Source organism: Chelonia mydas, chromosome 20 (genome assembly GCF_015237465.2).
Source record: "Chelonia mydas isolate rCheMyd1 chromosome 20, rCheMyd1.pri.v2, whole genome shotgun sequence".
Taxonomy (NCBI): Eukaryota; Metazoa; Chordata; order Testudines; family Cheloniidae; genus Chelonia; species Chelonia mydas.
This window is the reverse complement of record NC_051260.2, coordinates 2399728-2413087: the sequence shown is the minus strand read 5'-3', so window position 1 is coordinate 2413087 and position 13360 is coordinate 2399728. Positions and strand designations below refer to the sequence as shown.

The 13360-nt window shown below is 63.0% G+C and overlaps 1 protein-coding gene across 2 annotated transcripts; it reads right to left on the bottom strand.

The window, feature by feature from the left end:
• Nucleotides 1-2598: 2598 nt before the first annotated feature.
• On the bottom strand, nucleotides 2599-8278 carry LOC119564289 (myosin light polypeptide 6-like). Of its 2 annotated transcripts, XR_005223083.2 has the most exons (7): nucleotides 8177-8277; nucleotides 7108-7135; nucleotides 5982-6125; nucleotides 5192-5365; nucleotides 4625-4697; nucleotides 4127-4166; nucleotides 2599-2932 (listed from the first exon to the last, which is right to left on the bottom strand). XR_005223083.2 is itself a non-coding variant. In XM_037883734.1 (6 exons), the coding sequence occupies exons 1-5, from the start codon at nucleotides 8177-8179 to the stop codon at nucleotides 4654-4656; spliced, it is 393 nt and encodes a 130-aa protein (XP_037739662.1). In that variant the 5' UTR covers nucleotides 8180-8278; the 3' UTR covers nucleotides 2599-2932; nucleotides 4625-4653. The 2 variants fall into 2 exon arrangements, 1 of the variants encoding a protein (XP_037739662.1); XM_037883734.1 differs by lacking the exon at nucleotides 4127-4166 and having other exon boundaries at nucleotides 8177-8278.
• Nucleotides 8279-13360: the final 5082 nt, after the last annotated feature.

Below are 13360 nucleotides of genomic sequence, written 5' to 3'. Positions count from 1 at the left end.
CTGGCAGACTGTGGGGCTATGCGGGTACCCAGAGCAGTGCCGCTGACTTGAAGGTATAAACTGTCCCCAAATCTGAAGTGGTTGTGGGTGAGGACAAAGTCACAAAACTCAACCCTGGGTTTTTTACCCACGAAAGCTTACGCCCAAATAAATCTGCTAGCCTTTCAGGTGCCACCGGACTCTGCATTGTTTTGGTGGCTACAGACTAACACAGTTACCCAGCTGATTCAGTGCGCCCCCTGCTGTTGGCTGGCTGTCACTGCACCCCCAGTGCTGGGCTTGTATTTTAGAGCTTCCACGAGGCTCTGGAAAGCCACAGAACGAGCGAAGGCCGAGATTTGAGCTTGTCTCTCCCCTCCCTGGTACGAGAGCCGTGTACCCGGCTGGCCCTGGGCATCCCCCTTGCCCTGGGCAGGCTCCCCCCTGGGCACAGCAGGGTAGCCTGAGGCTCATGGTGCGGCAGTGTGGGGGTTCCTAGGGCCACGTCCCCTCTGCAGGGGGCGGAATCTCGCTTTGGCACTGTTGGTGGGAGTGGTGCAGGGGGCAACAGGTGCTGGATGGCAGGGGCAGCTGGCTGGGTTAGAGGCTGGCCACAGAGCTGGGCCAGGCCTCGCTGGGCATGTCTGGCTAGTGGTACCGGCTGCCCCGCCAGCTCCTTGCCCGAGGAGAACGACGCTGCTGGAGTGTAGAACCGGAGGTGGAATGGAGCCATGAGCTCGGAAACCAGCACCTAGGGAGAGGTGGAAGCAGCTTGATCTGGTTTGTCTAAGAGAAGGGCAAGAGGTGACTGGCCCCCAGTCTGCAAGGAGCCGTGGGGACAGGGCTGGACAGCAGGGGCCTTGCTGCTCCAGCCAGCAGAGCAGGGCCCCCAGGCAGCGAGCAGAAGTCAGACCAATTGCAGCTAGCTAGGAGATGCCGGGGTGAACAGGGAGGGGCATTGCCCATGGGATGGGCTCTGTGGTGCTTGGCAGCTTTCCAGGGGCGGTCCTCAAAAAGCTCCCCCCGGAGTTGGGGGCTGAGGGTCGTTCTTGGGCTTGGCAGATGTGGGAGGGTGGGAGCCAGCTGGGCACTTCTCACCTTGGGCTGGGAAGCAACAGTGCGGGGGGGCCCGGACGCCAATCGCCTACTGAGCCATGTGCTGGGTTTGAGGGGAGGAGCCTGCCAGGGCATTTCTCACCTCCCTCTGCCTGGCCCTGGGTGAGGGGGAGGAATTGCACAGTGCTCCTGGGATGGGGGTTGGAGCGCTGAAGGAGGGGCCAGGTGCACCAGAGGACAGGGGGCCCTAAGGCTACCCATGAGCCCCAGCGGGCCCCTCGCATCTCCAACCGCCCGGCCTCACATGCCTGGTGGGGGGAAGGCAACTTGTCCTGGCTGAGGGGTACTGAGGGTTCAGTAAGTCCCAGCTGGGTGTTACAGCCCAGCCAGGCTGGCATGGCAGGTGTGCGGGGGGGTGGATGTGTGCTCGTCCTGCTGGAAGCCAAGGAAGCGCCCACCCCTTCGTACCCTGCATGTCCTTGGACAAATGGTGCGGACTCCAGAGCCCCGGGGTGGGGGGCAGCCCATGCAGGGCCCCCACCCCACAGCACCTAATGCCGTGAGGTGGGGCAGGGCCCCGCTTTTGAGTTCCTGCTTGAGCATTTCCTCCTCCAGCCGTTGCACCACGCGTTAACCCTGGGCAGCGCCGGGGTGGGATGGGGGCATGGGGCACTGTTGGCTTTATTAGGGGCTGCAGCACCCACCCTGCTGTGGGGGAGGACACAGGGTGCTGGGAAGGTGCCTTTCCTTCCATGTACGGTGCTGGTTGCAGGGAGGCTCCCAACGCTGGCCGACTCCCAAGGGGGGCCAGACTAAACATAGACACTGCTGGGGCCTGCTTGGGAGAGTCAAACCAGCTGGAGCAGAGCGGCAGGAAACACTTGTGCCGGGCTTGCCGAAGGCGCCGCAGCCTGGCGGGGGGGTGGCGCCAGCAGGCTGGGCAAGGTGCTTTGTGCAGGGTAGGGGTGACGGTTCTTTAACTGTGTGTGTGTGGGGGGGGGGGGGGCACTGAGCCACCCCAGCTCCTGTTCAGTGTGCAAGGCTCCCTCGTGAGTGGCTGCTTTGTGCACCATCGCTCAGCCTAGCATGGCTGTGGGGCCTAGGGGGCAGAACACACCCCAGCCCCTCAACAGCTCCCAGGCTAGGCCCCGCTCTGCTACTGACCTGCTGGGAAATCCCACCCCCATCCGTGCCTCAGTTTCCCCACACTATTGTAAAGGAGTCTTAAGAGCTGCAATTACTATAGGCAGGGTGCAGGGGTGTCCTCACCACCCACACCAAGCACCACCCTGGGCTCCTCCCCTCGAGCACCCCCCATTTGTCCCTGTTACTCTTGTTCAGAAGTTGGCTGGGGGCTCTTCCTTCCACATGAGGAACCCCGTTCCGGGGCCAGGTGGGTCGGGTGCTGGGGGGCCTAGCCAGTGCTGCTCTGCCATTCATGGCTCCCTGGGGGCTGTGCAGCCTCTATCACAGCAAGCTGCATTTTTCCTTTCTCACCCCCCCCCCCCACTTTTCCAGGTGCTGTCTCCCCCCCCCCTCACTTTCAAAACAGGCCCAAGAGCCCCCATTTTTCAAACCGTTTATTAAGTGAAAGCAGCTGGAAGAAGAAACAACGTAGCAGTGCTGGAGGGGTTAGAACAGGGTGGGGGGGACTCCAGAAAGGAAACAGGGATCACTCTTCCTCCCACCCACCCCCGGGGAGCACCCTCCCAACAGCCCCCCCACAGCAGGGGAAGTCGCCTTCTGGTCCACCCAGGGAGGAAAAGTTTACATGGGGCGTAGAAAAGGCACCGAAGAGAATAAACCCGAGCGCCCGGCAGCGACCTGAGGCCTCGGGGGGAGGGACGGGGGGAGATCGGCTGGACACTTCATCCGCTCAGCACCATCCGGACCAGCTCTGTGGAGAGAAGGCCAGGCGTGAGACCAGGCGGCTGCCCCGCAGCGGGAGAGGCCCCTCGGCAGCTGGGGGAGAAAGGGTCCTCGGGGCTAAGCCGACCAGGGCATGGGGCTTCCAGGCAGGTTCTGCTGGGGTTTGCAAAGTTTACTAAGGAGCCTGCAGCAGCTGTGCTCTAGTTCCCCTATTTAACAGCTCCCCCCCCCCCCCCCCATAGAGAGAGAGCCCTAGGACCCCTGGCTCCCAGCCCTCCAGGCCCCTGCTCCTAGCCTAGGGGCCATGCACCAGCCTGTTACTCTAAAGCTGCTAATAACTAGGCCTGCCCGCAGCATGGGCTCTGCTCTCCCACTCCTGGCTGGGAAGTTGGGAGTCCCCCGCCGCAGCTGCACTCGGGCAAGAGCTGCTGCCCCGGGCCCCACCCTTCACCCCACAGTCCCTGGCCCCAGGACACTTTCTTCCCTCTGCAGCACTTGAACCCGCGACAGCGGAAAGGAGAGGGAGGGAGGAAGGGGGCAGCAGAGTTTCTACAGCTACTACCAGGCACCGGGGGGCCTACAAGCCATGTGGCTTCCTGCCCCGCGCGAGGAGAGAGCTCGGCTTTATCCACAGCAGACAAGGGCCAGCGGGGGCCGGGCCGTTTGAGGGGGAGGATCCGACAGAGAGAAGGGGCCAGGCAGGCAGCCACTACACCGCTCCCTAAAGAAAGACTGTTGGTTAACCTACGGCCCACGGCACCAGCCAGCACTTGCCCGCTCGGGCCAACGCAAGCCTCTTGCTACTGGAAGGGAAGACCCCAGTGTCCTGCCCCCAGCTGGGGCATTTCTAGGTGGTGGGACACCAGCCTGGGACTCCCCATCCACAGCGGGCGCCCAGCGGCCCCAACCAGCAGTACAGGTGGGAGTGGCTGCCCTGCTGGGATCGAGGCCCACGCAGCTCCCCCTGGCCAGGACACAAGCTCCCCAGGCTGCATCTGAACCCCCCCGGCCCCCACCACCCAACCCAGGCAGATGACACAGTCTTGCTTTAAAAATCGGTGCACAGCTCCGGACAGAGCTTTCCCTGCCCCCCCCCGCTAGAGAGAGTCAGCTACATGCAGACATGCCGGGGGGGGGGGGGAGCGCAAACTGGACTTCCCTTAAAAACAAAACCAAAAGGGGGGGGGAGGAGGTAAGTGAAGGGGTTCGGGAAGAGGCGTACCCCGCTCGGCTTCACCCTGACAAGATGTGCCTCACAAACGCTGTTGGAAGGAACAGACATCATCAAGCAAACGCACCGGACACACGGCGCGACCAAGCGTGAGGGGATCCCCGGGGACGCGCCAGCGCCCAGCTGCCTCCAGCTCCCAACCCGCCAGGCCCAGCGTCCGTGCCCCGGGGAGGGGAGCCAGCCACATCGCCCCCAGGGGAACTGTCAGGGGCTGGTGTTTCTGAGCACGGCCCCCAACGATCCAGCTCTTCGTTCCCTGGGTGGGAGACGCCCCCAGGGGCTGCGGTGTCCTCAGTGGGGGAAATGAGCCAGAAGCGCCGGGCTAGTCCCAAAATGAATCCTGGCCATGGGACAGACAAGTCGCCCTCCCCACCTCCCCCCAGCAAGGCAGGAGAGCCAAAGCCACCAGGTGCTACAGGGTTAAGCGACCTCTGGAGATAAACCCGGGGTTGCTGACCGCAAGACACTGATACCCCCACGAGCCCTCACCTTCGTAGTTAATGCAGCCGTTGCTGTCTTCATGCCTGGCCACCAGGATCTCCAACCTCTTTCTCCGTCTCCCCTGCATGGGACAGATAGGATTTTACTACAGGCCCCCTCCAGCCCCATTTGCACCTCCCCCAGCAAGCCTGGTGCCTGATCAGACACACGGGCCTTCCTCCTAGTTGCTGCTCTGCATCTGTCCAGCGATTACTGGAGCAGGGGGCTGGCAGCCAGGACTCCTGGGTTCTGTTCCCAGACTTTGGCACCATGCAACCTGGATGCAAGTCACTTCCCTGCTTTGCACTGCCGGGAAACAGAGCCCCTTCGCCAGCCACCTCGAGAGACCCGAGGTGGGGGTGGAGGGGCAGGGCTGTCCTCTCTCAGGCATGGGGCTCAAGCTCCCTAGGGCAATGGTGCCAACTGGCTACCCACCAGGACACTTCTCCTTCAGACACACTGTGGACCCTGACCCAGCCATCCCCAGGAGAGACCCGGCCAGAAGCCTTCGGCTACCCTCCTCCCCGGCAGAGGGGGCTGCTGTGGCCAGGCCGGCAGGTGGGGTCAGAGCCTAACCCAGTGTCACGAGGAAGTGGCGGATCTCTGCCCTCATTTCAGAGCTGTTCCCCTCCTTGTCGAAGACCCGCAGCCCCTCCATGTTGTCCTCGAAGCAGCCCTGGTCCTTGTTCTTGGCGATGGTCTGCATCATGGGCAGGAACTGCTCGAAGCTCAGCGTCTTGATGTTCATCTCTGGCAAGAGAAGGGGCGCGGCTGAGACCAGCTCTCTGGGTGGGTGCCTGCCAGGCTGGGCACAACACCCAGGGGACGGGCTCGCTGGCTGCAGCAGCATCGAACCCCTCCTGTGCCAGGACCCAGCGAGGGACGGGACGGGGCCTCCCGAGCTCCAGGCCCCCAGAACTGGGGCAGGCACCCGAGGGGCACCAGCCATTCTGCAAGGGAGCGGTGCCGGGGCACGGGGCTTAGCGCGGGGCAGGTGCCACGTACAACAAAGCTGGGTGGGAAACGAGATTTGGGGAAAAATTCTCCTTCTACATTGGGACAAAAACCAAGGCCCTGGGACCCAAGAACAAATTTTGAGGCCAGGCCCGAGATTAACCTCCTCGTCCTGTGCAACAGAGCCAGCCCCGGGGGCAGGGGGTGTGTCTCCCTGCAGCTCCCCCCAGCCCCCAAGTTGTAAGCCAGTCCGAGTCCCATTGTGCCATGGTCTCACTCCAGCCAATGGGGGTGGGGTGGGGGGGGAGACAGCCCCATTCTCACCCGCCACTAGCTCCGAGATGCGGGTGAGGCCCACAGCCCATTTGCCCCCTGGCGCTGGGGTTACTGCAGCGCCTGTCCCATCACTCACCATCGCTCTTGGGGTTCCCCAGCACCTTCATGACCTCAGCGTTGGTGGGGTTCTGGCCTAGGGCCCTTATCACGTCCCCACACTGGCTGTATAGGATCTTGCCATCCCCGATTCGGTCAAAGAGCTGGAAAGCCTCCTTGAACTCTAGAGGAGGGGGGGAAAGAGCAGGGAGGGTGTCAGCGTGGCCCCAGGTGCCAATCCTGCCTGTGGGGGGCCAGCACCCCTCGGTTCAAATATGTGTCGACATACCCCCCTTCGCCAGCCCTGATCTGCCTGGTACCCAGCCAAACTACAGCCCCACGAGCACGCACCAGGGGCAGCAGACTCAGCCCCAGCCCCAAGCCCCCCTGCCAGGCAGCCGGGGGCCCATAGGGAAACAGGAGCTTCAGCTCAATAAGAGACAAGAGCCCTCGATAATTCCCCCATCAGGGTTCCCAAGAGCTTCAGCCTGGATTCCCAGCCCCAGATGTCTCGTATCCCGCCTTCCGCAGCAACCCGCACTAGACAGGACGCCTGGCCTCAGGGATAAGGCACCTGACCGGAGCCAGGGCTCCAGTTCCGGGCTCTGCCCCAGACTCCCAGGGACAAGTCACTTTGTTTTGCTGCACCAGCCCCACCTCGGGGCAAAACCTACTGAGGGGCCACATGCGTCTCTAGCTATATCTGCTCCTGGCCTAAGAGTTTCTGGGCCTCCCCTCTCAGTGCAATCCCCCATGCACGCACTGGGGAGGGGGGGGGTGAGTCACCCCCAGACCCAGAGTTAGGGGGGCCCTACCCGGGGGAGGGAGCTCGGGATCCCACAGCAGCAAGAGCCGAAGGCAGCCCACAGAGATTCCCCCCCCCTCGCGCCCCAGAAGTGAGGGGCCCGGTGTTAAGGGGAGGGGGGGCAGTCACACAGGCCCTGCCCCACTTACCGGCCGGCGGCTAGGAAGGCTACAGGAGAAGGGTGAAGGCTAGTGACAGAGGAGGAGGAAGGTCTACAAGGGAGGGAGAGAGAGCGGTGAGTCCTTCCGCGGCGGCGGGACGCGCAAGAGATTCCCCCCCCTCGGAAATGAAAATAGCGCGCAAGGGCGGAGGTGGCGCAAGGAAGCGGGTCGGGTCGGGTCGGGGCGCGGAGGCCACTTACCGGCCGTCTGATCCTCGGTGAAATCGCACTGCAAGGCAAGCACAGGGGGACCGCCGTCAGCGGGGCTGCCCGGCCCCCCCCTTTCCCCAGGGCGCGAGCCCCGCACCCCACAAGCGCTGCGCCCCCAGTCCCAGGGGCTCCTTCCCGGGGGGGGGGGGGGGGCTGGGAGTCAGGTCCCGGGGATGTCCCTGGCTTCGGGCGGCTGGAACCTAACCGTGCCCCTCCCCCGGCCGCTGCACCCCCCCCCCCGGAGCGCGCCCCCCCGCCAGCCCTGTGCACCCCCCCCCCGGAGCGCGCCGCCCCCCGCCAGCCCTCTGCACCCCCCCCGGAGCGTGCCCCCCCCCGCCAGCCCTCTGCACCCCCCCCGGAGCGTGCCCCCCCCCCGCCAGCCCTCTGCACCCCCCCCGGAGCGTGCCCCACCCCGCCAGCCCTCTGCACACACCCCCGGAGCGTGCCCCCCCCGCCAGCCCTCTGCACCCCCCCGGAGCGTGCCCCCCGCCAGCCCTCTGCACCCCCCCCGGAGCGTGCCCCCCCCCCGCCAGCCCTCTGCACCCCCCCCCCGGAGCGTGCCCCCACCCCCCGCCAGCCCTCTGCACCCCCCCCCCCGGAGCGTGCCCCCCCCCCCGCCAGCCCTCTGCACCCCCCCCCGGAGCGTGCCCCCACCCCCCGCCAGCCCTCTGCACCCCCCCCCGGAGCGTGCCCCCACCCCCCGCCAGCCCTCTGCACCCCCCCCCGGAGCGTGCCCCCACCCCCCGCCAGCCCTCTGCACCCCCCCCCCCGGAGCGTGCCCCCCCCCCGCCAGCCGTCTGCACCCCCCCCCCGGAGCGTGCCCCCCCCCCGCCAGCCGTCTGCAACCCCCCCCGGAGCGTGCCCCCCCCCCGCCAGCCGTCTGCACCCCCCCCCCGCCAGCCCTCTGCACCCCCCCCCCGGAGCGTGCCCCCCCCCGCCAGCCCTCTGCACACCCCCCCCGGAGCGTGCCCCCCCCCCCGCCAGCCCTCTGCACACCCCCCCCGGAGCGTGCCCCCCCCCCCGCCAGCCCTCTGCACCCGCCCCCAGGAGCTCGCCCCACCATGGCTGCTGCTGCCCCGGCTCCACTCCCCGCAATAGCCCCTGCGAGGGCTCGCCTCCGCCGGCCCCTTTCTACTGGCTTTGGGGTCACGCCCCGGGCATCCGCGCGTCACTCGTTATGCTAATTAGTGGCTGCATTATTCATGACCGGGCCCAGCGGTGGGCGGGGCTCAGTCGCCCCCGCTTTGTCTGTAGACACCGAGAGGGGGCCTTGCCGGGGGGGGCTGGGGGCGCACGGGGAGCAGGGTGGGTCCTGGGGAGGGGCTGGGGTCACACGGGGAGCAGGGTGGGTCCCGGGGAGGGGCTGGGGTCACACGGGGAGCAGGGTGGGTCCCGGGGAGGGGCTGGGGTCACACGGGGAGCAGGGAGGGTCCCAGCGGGGGTGAGCAGGTGGAGCAGGGAGGGTCGGGGGGGGGCGCACGGGGAGAGGGGAGGGTTCCAGCGGGGGGGCACAGGGCAGCAGGGAGGGTCCCGGGGGGGCGCTGGGGTCACGCGGGGAGCAGGGAGGGGAACGGGTGACGGCGGGGAACGGGGCCCTCCCAGGGCTCTCGGTCTGGCACCAGGCGGGGGAGCCCTGTGAACACCCCCCCGTGAATACCTGCAGCACCCGTTGGAACTGAGGGGGAGCTGCAGGCGCTGCTGCCCGCCGAGGGAGGTGAGGACCCCTGGCTATTCACCTCCATCCCCTCCGTGTGACGTGGGCCAGGTGCAGGCTGGAGGGCTGTGGCGCCCCCCTCCCCGCTCTCCAAAGTTGGGGCACTGCAACCTGTCAATTCTCTCCCGCAGACCAGGGCCCCCCTCTGCAGACGGATCCCATCGCACCCAGCACGGCCACCCCGGTCCCGCCCACGCAGTGAGGCTGCTCCGCCCACCGCCTGGAGGTGCCCCCCGACAGGACAGAGCCCTTCGCGACCTGTAAAAGCGGCCTGGGATTGTTGGGGAGGGGGGAGGGGGGTGGGGATTTCGTTGGTTTAAAAAAACACATTGATCACGGGGTTAAAAAGGAATCGCCCATGTTCAGCCCCCAGTCCTGCTGTGTCTGTCTGTCCTGCCCCTCGCCACCACCCCGGGCTTTTTTGTATCTGATCGTCCCAAGACTTTTATTTAAAGGCGCTGAGAACCACCTCTGAAAGCGCCGAGGGGCCTGCTGGGGCGGAGGTGATGGCTATTTATGGAAGGCTCTGAATTTACCCGGTTCCTGGGCATTGAACGCTCTCATGTCTCCTCTCTCTCTCTCCTTTTTTTTTTTAATAATAAAAATAAAATAAAAATTCCAAGTTTCCCGGGGTGGGAAGAAGCAGCACCGTGTGGGGGATCTGTCTGCCCAGGACAGGGAGGGATGGATGGAGTTCCCTGTCCCATCCGTGCAATGTCCCTTTCGGGGCATGTGGCTCATGGTGTCCCTGTTTGTTGGGTGTGCAGGAAAGCAGGATTCACCCTCCAGGCTCCCACCCCCTTTCCCAAAGCAAACGTGACTGCAGGGGACAATTCCCCTGGAGTTGGAGGTCATGGGAGGGACCCACTTGTGCTCAGTGACCTTTCTACTGTGGTGACTTCTTGGTTGTTAATTCTTCCTGAGCCTTTTATCCCATTGCATCCTAGTTCTTTGGACTTGGGGTGTCTTGGTGAGCCTAAAACAGCGTAAGGATCAGGAGGGCTGGGAGAGAACCTAAATATCCCCTTGTCTGCCCTCTACCACTGAGCTGACAGAAACAACGAGGAGTCCGGTGGCATCTTAAAGACTAACAGATTTATTTGGGCATAAGCTTTTGTGGATAAAAAAACCCACTTCTTCAGATGCATGGAGTGAAAATTAGAGATACAGGTGTAAATATACTGACACATGAAGTGAAGGGAGTGACCTTACAAATGGAGAACGAGTGTTGACAAGGCCAGTTCTCGTTCAGGGTGGATGTGGTCCACTCCCAATAATTGATGAGATGTCAATACCAAGAGAGGGAAAGCTGCTTTTGTAGTGAGCTGGCCACTCCCAGTCCCTATTCAAGCCCAAATTAATGGTGGTAAGTTCACAAATGAATTGTGGTTCTGCGGTTTCTCTTTGAAGTCTGTTTTTGAGGCGGTTTTTGTTGAAGGATGGTTACTTTTAAATCTGTTACTGAGTGTCCAGGGAGATTGATGTGTTCTACCAGCTTTTGAATGTTACCGTTCCTGATGCCTGGTTTGTTCTCGTACATAGAGACTGTCTGGTTTGGCCGTTGTGCATGGCAGAGGGGCATTGCTGGCACGTGCAGGTGAACGAGCCCCTGAGGGTGTGGCTGATGTGGCTGGGTCCTCTGATGGTGTCGCTAGAGTAGATATGGGGACAGAGTTGGCGACGAGGTTTGCTACAGGGATTGGTTCCTGGGTTAGTGTTTCTGTGGTGTGTAGTTGCTGGTGGGTATTCGCTTCAGGTTGGGGGCTGTTTGTAAGCGAGGACTGGCCTGTCTCCCAAGGTCTGGGAGAATGAGGGCTCGTTTTCCAGGATAGGTTGTAGATCCTCGATGATGCGCTGGAGAGGCGTTAGGTGGGGGCTGTAGGTGATGGCCAGTGGCGTTCTGTTACTTTCTTTGTTGGGCCTGTCCTGTAGTAGGTGACTTCTGGGTACCCGTCTCGCTCTGTCATTCTGTTTTCTCACTTCCCTAGGTGGGTATTGTAGTTTTAAGAATGCCTGATAGAGATCTTGTAGGTGTTTGTCTCTGTCTGAGGGATTGGAGCAAATGCGGTTGTATCTTAGGGCTTGGCTGTAGACAATGGATCGTGTGGTGTGGTCTGGATGAAAGCTGGGGGCATGTAGGTAAGTATAGCGGTCAGTAGGTTTCCAGTACAGGATGGTGGTGATGTGACCATCACTTATTTGTACTGTAGCGTCCAGGAAGTGGATCTCGTGTGGACTGGTCCAGGCTGAGGTTGATGGTGGGGCGGAAATTGTTGAAATCCAGGTGGAATTCTTCAGGGCCTTCTTTTCCATGGGTCCATGTGATGATGATGAAGATGTCATCAATGAAGCGCAAGTAGAGGAGGGGCGCTCGGGGACGTGAGCTGTGGAAGCGTTGTTCTAAGTCAGCCATAAAATGTTGGCAGACTGTGGGGCTATGCGGGTACCCAGAGCAGTGCCGCTGACTTGAAGGTATAAACTGTCCCCAAATCTGAAGTGGTTGTGGGTGAGGACAAAGTCACAAAACTCAACCCTGGGTTTTTTACCCACGAAAGCTTACGCCCAAATAAATCTGCTAGCCTTTCAGGTGCCACCGGACTCTGCATTGTTGTGGTGGCTACAGACTAACACAGTTACCCAGCTGATTCTGAGCGGACAGTTGTTCTGTTAGGTGGGACCCACTGAAAAAAAAATTCAGTGCGCCCCCTGCTGTTGGCTGGCTGTCACTGCACCCCCAGTGCTGGGCTTGTATTTTAGAGCTTCCATGAGGCTCTGGAAAGCCACAGAACGAGCGAAGGCCGAGATTTGAGCTTGCCTCTCCCCTCCCTGGTACGAGAGCCGTGTACCCGGCTGGCCCTGGGCATCCCCCTTGCCCTGAACAGGGAGGGGCATTGCCCATGGGATGGGCTCTGTGGTGCTTGGCAGCTTTCCAGGGGCGGTCCTCAAAAAGCTCCCCCAGAGTTGGGGGCTGAGGGTCGTTCTTGGGCTTGGCAGATGTGGGAGGGTGGGAGCCAGCTGGGCACTTCTCACCTTGGGCTGGGAAGCAACAGTGCGGGGAGGGCCCGGATGCCAATCGCCTACTGGGCCACATCCTGGATTTGAGGGGAGGAGCCTGCCAGGGCATTTCTCACCTCCCTCTGCCTGGCCCTGCGGGGGGGAGGAATTGCACAGTGCTCCTGGGATGGGGGTTGGAGCGCTGAAGGAGGGGCCAGGTGCACCAGAGGACAGGGGGCCCTAGGGCTACCCATGAGCCCCAGCGGGCCCCTCGCATCTCCAACCGCCCGGCCTCACATGCCTGGTGGGGTGGGGGAAGGCAACTTGTCCTGGCTCAGGGTTCAGTAAGTCCCAGCTGGGTGTTACAGCCCAGCCAGGCTGGCATGGCAGGTGTGCGGGGGGGTGGATGTGTGCTCGTCCTGCTGGAAGCCAAGGAAGTGCCCACCCCTTCGTACCCTGCATGTCCTTGGATAAATGGTGCGGACTCCAGAGCCCCGGGCTGGGGGGCAGCCCATGCAGCCACAGCACCTAATGCCGTGAGGTGGGGCAGGGCCCCGCTTTTGAGTTCCTGCTTGAGCATTTCCTCCTCCAGCCGCTGCACCACACGTTAACCCTGGGCAGTGCCGGGGTGGGATGGGGGCATGGGGCACTGTTGGCTTTATTAGGGGCTGCAGCACCCACCCTGCTGTGGGGGAGGACACAGGGTGCTGGGAAGGTGCCTTTCCTTCCACGTACGGTGCTGGTTGCAGGGAGGCTCCCAACGCTGGCCAGCTCCCAAGGGGGGCCAGGCTAAACATAGACACTGCTGGGGCCTGCTTGGAAGAGTCAAACCAGCTGGAGCAGAGCGGCAGGAAACACTTGTGCCGGGCTTGCCGAAGGCGCCGCAGCCTGGCGGGGGGGTGGCGCCAGCAGGCTGGGCAAGGTGCTTAGTGCAGGGTAGGGGCGACGGCTCTTTAACTGTGTGTGTGTGTGGGGGGGGGGGGGGGGGCGGCACTGAGCCACCCCAGCTCCTGTTCAGTGTGCAAGGCTCCCTCGTGAGTGGCTGCTTTGTGCACCATCACTCAGCCTAGCATGGCTGTGGGGCCTAGGGGGCAGAACACACCCCAGCCCCTCAACAGCCCCCAGGCTAGGCCCCGCTCTGCTACTTACCTGCTGGGAAATCCCACCCCCATCCCCATCTGTGCCTCAGTTTCCCCACACTATTGTAAAGGAGTCTAAGAGCTGCAATTACTATAGGCAGGGTGCAGGGGTGTCCTCACCACCCACGCCACCCACCGCCCTGGGCTCCTCCCCTTGAGCACCCCCCATTTGTCCCTGTTACTCTTGTTCAGAAGTTGGCTGGGGGCTCTTCCTTCCACATGAGGAACCCCGTTCCGGGGCCAGGTGGGTTGGGTGCCGGGGGGCCTAGCCAGTGCTGCTCTGCCATTCATGGCTCCCTGGGGGCTGTGCAGCCTCTATCACAGCAAGCTGCATTTTTCCTTTCTCACCCCCCCCCCACTTTTCCAGGTGCTGTCTCCCCCCCCCCCTCACTTTCAA

Bases quoted from the DNA above. Each gene is read 5' to 3' on its own strand.
- LOC119564289 (XM_037883734.1), bottom strand. The intron at 5,366-5,981 runs GTGAGTGATGGG...TTCTCTTGCCAG, and splicing joins GGGGAACCCCAAGAGCGATG to AGATGAACATCAAGACGCTG. The intron at 4,698-5,191 runs GTTAGGCTCTGA...TGTCCCATGCAG, and splicing joins CCACTTCCTCGTGACACTGG to GGGAGACGGAGAAAGAGGTT.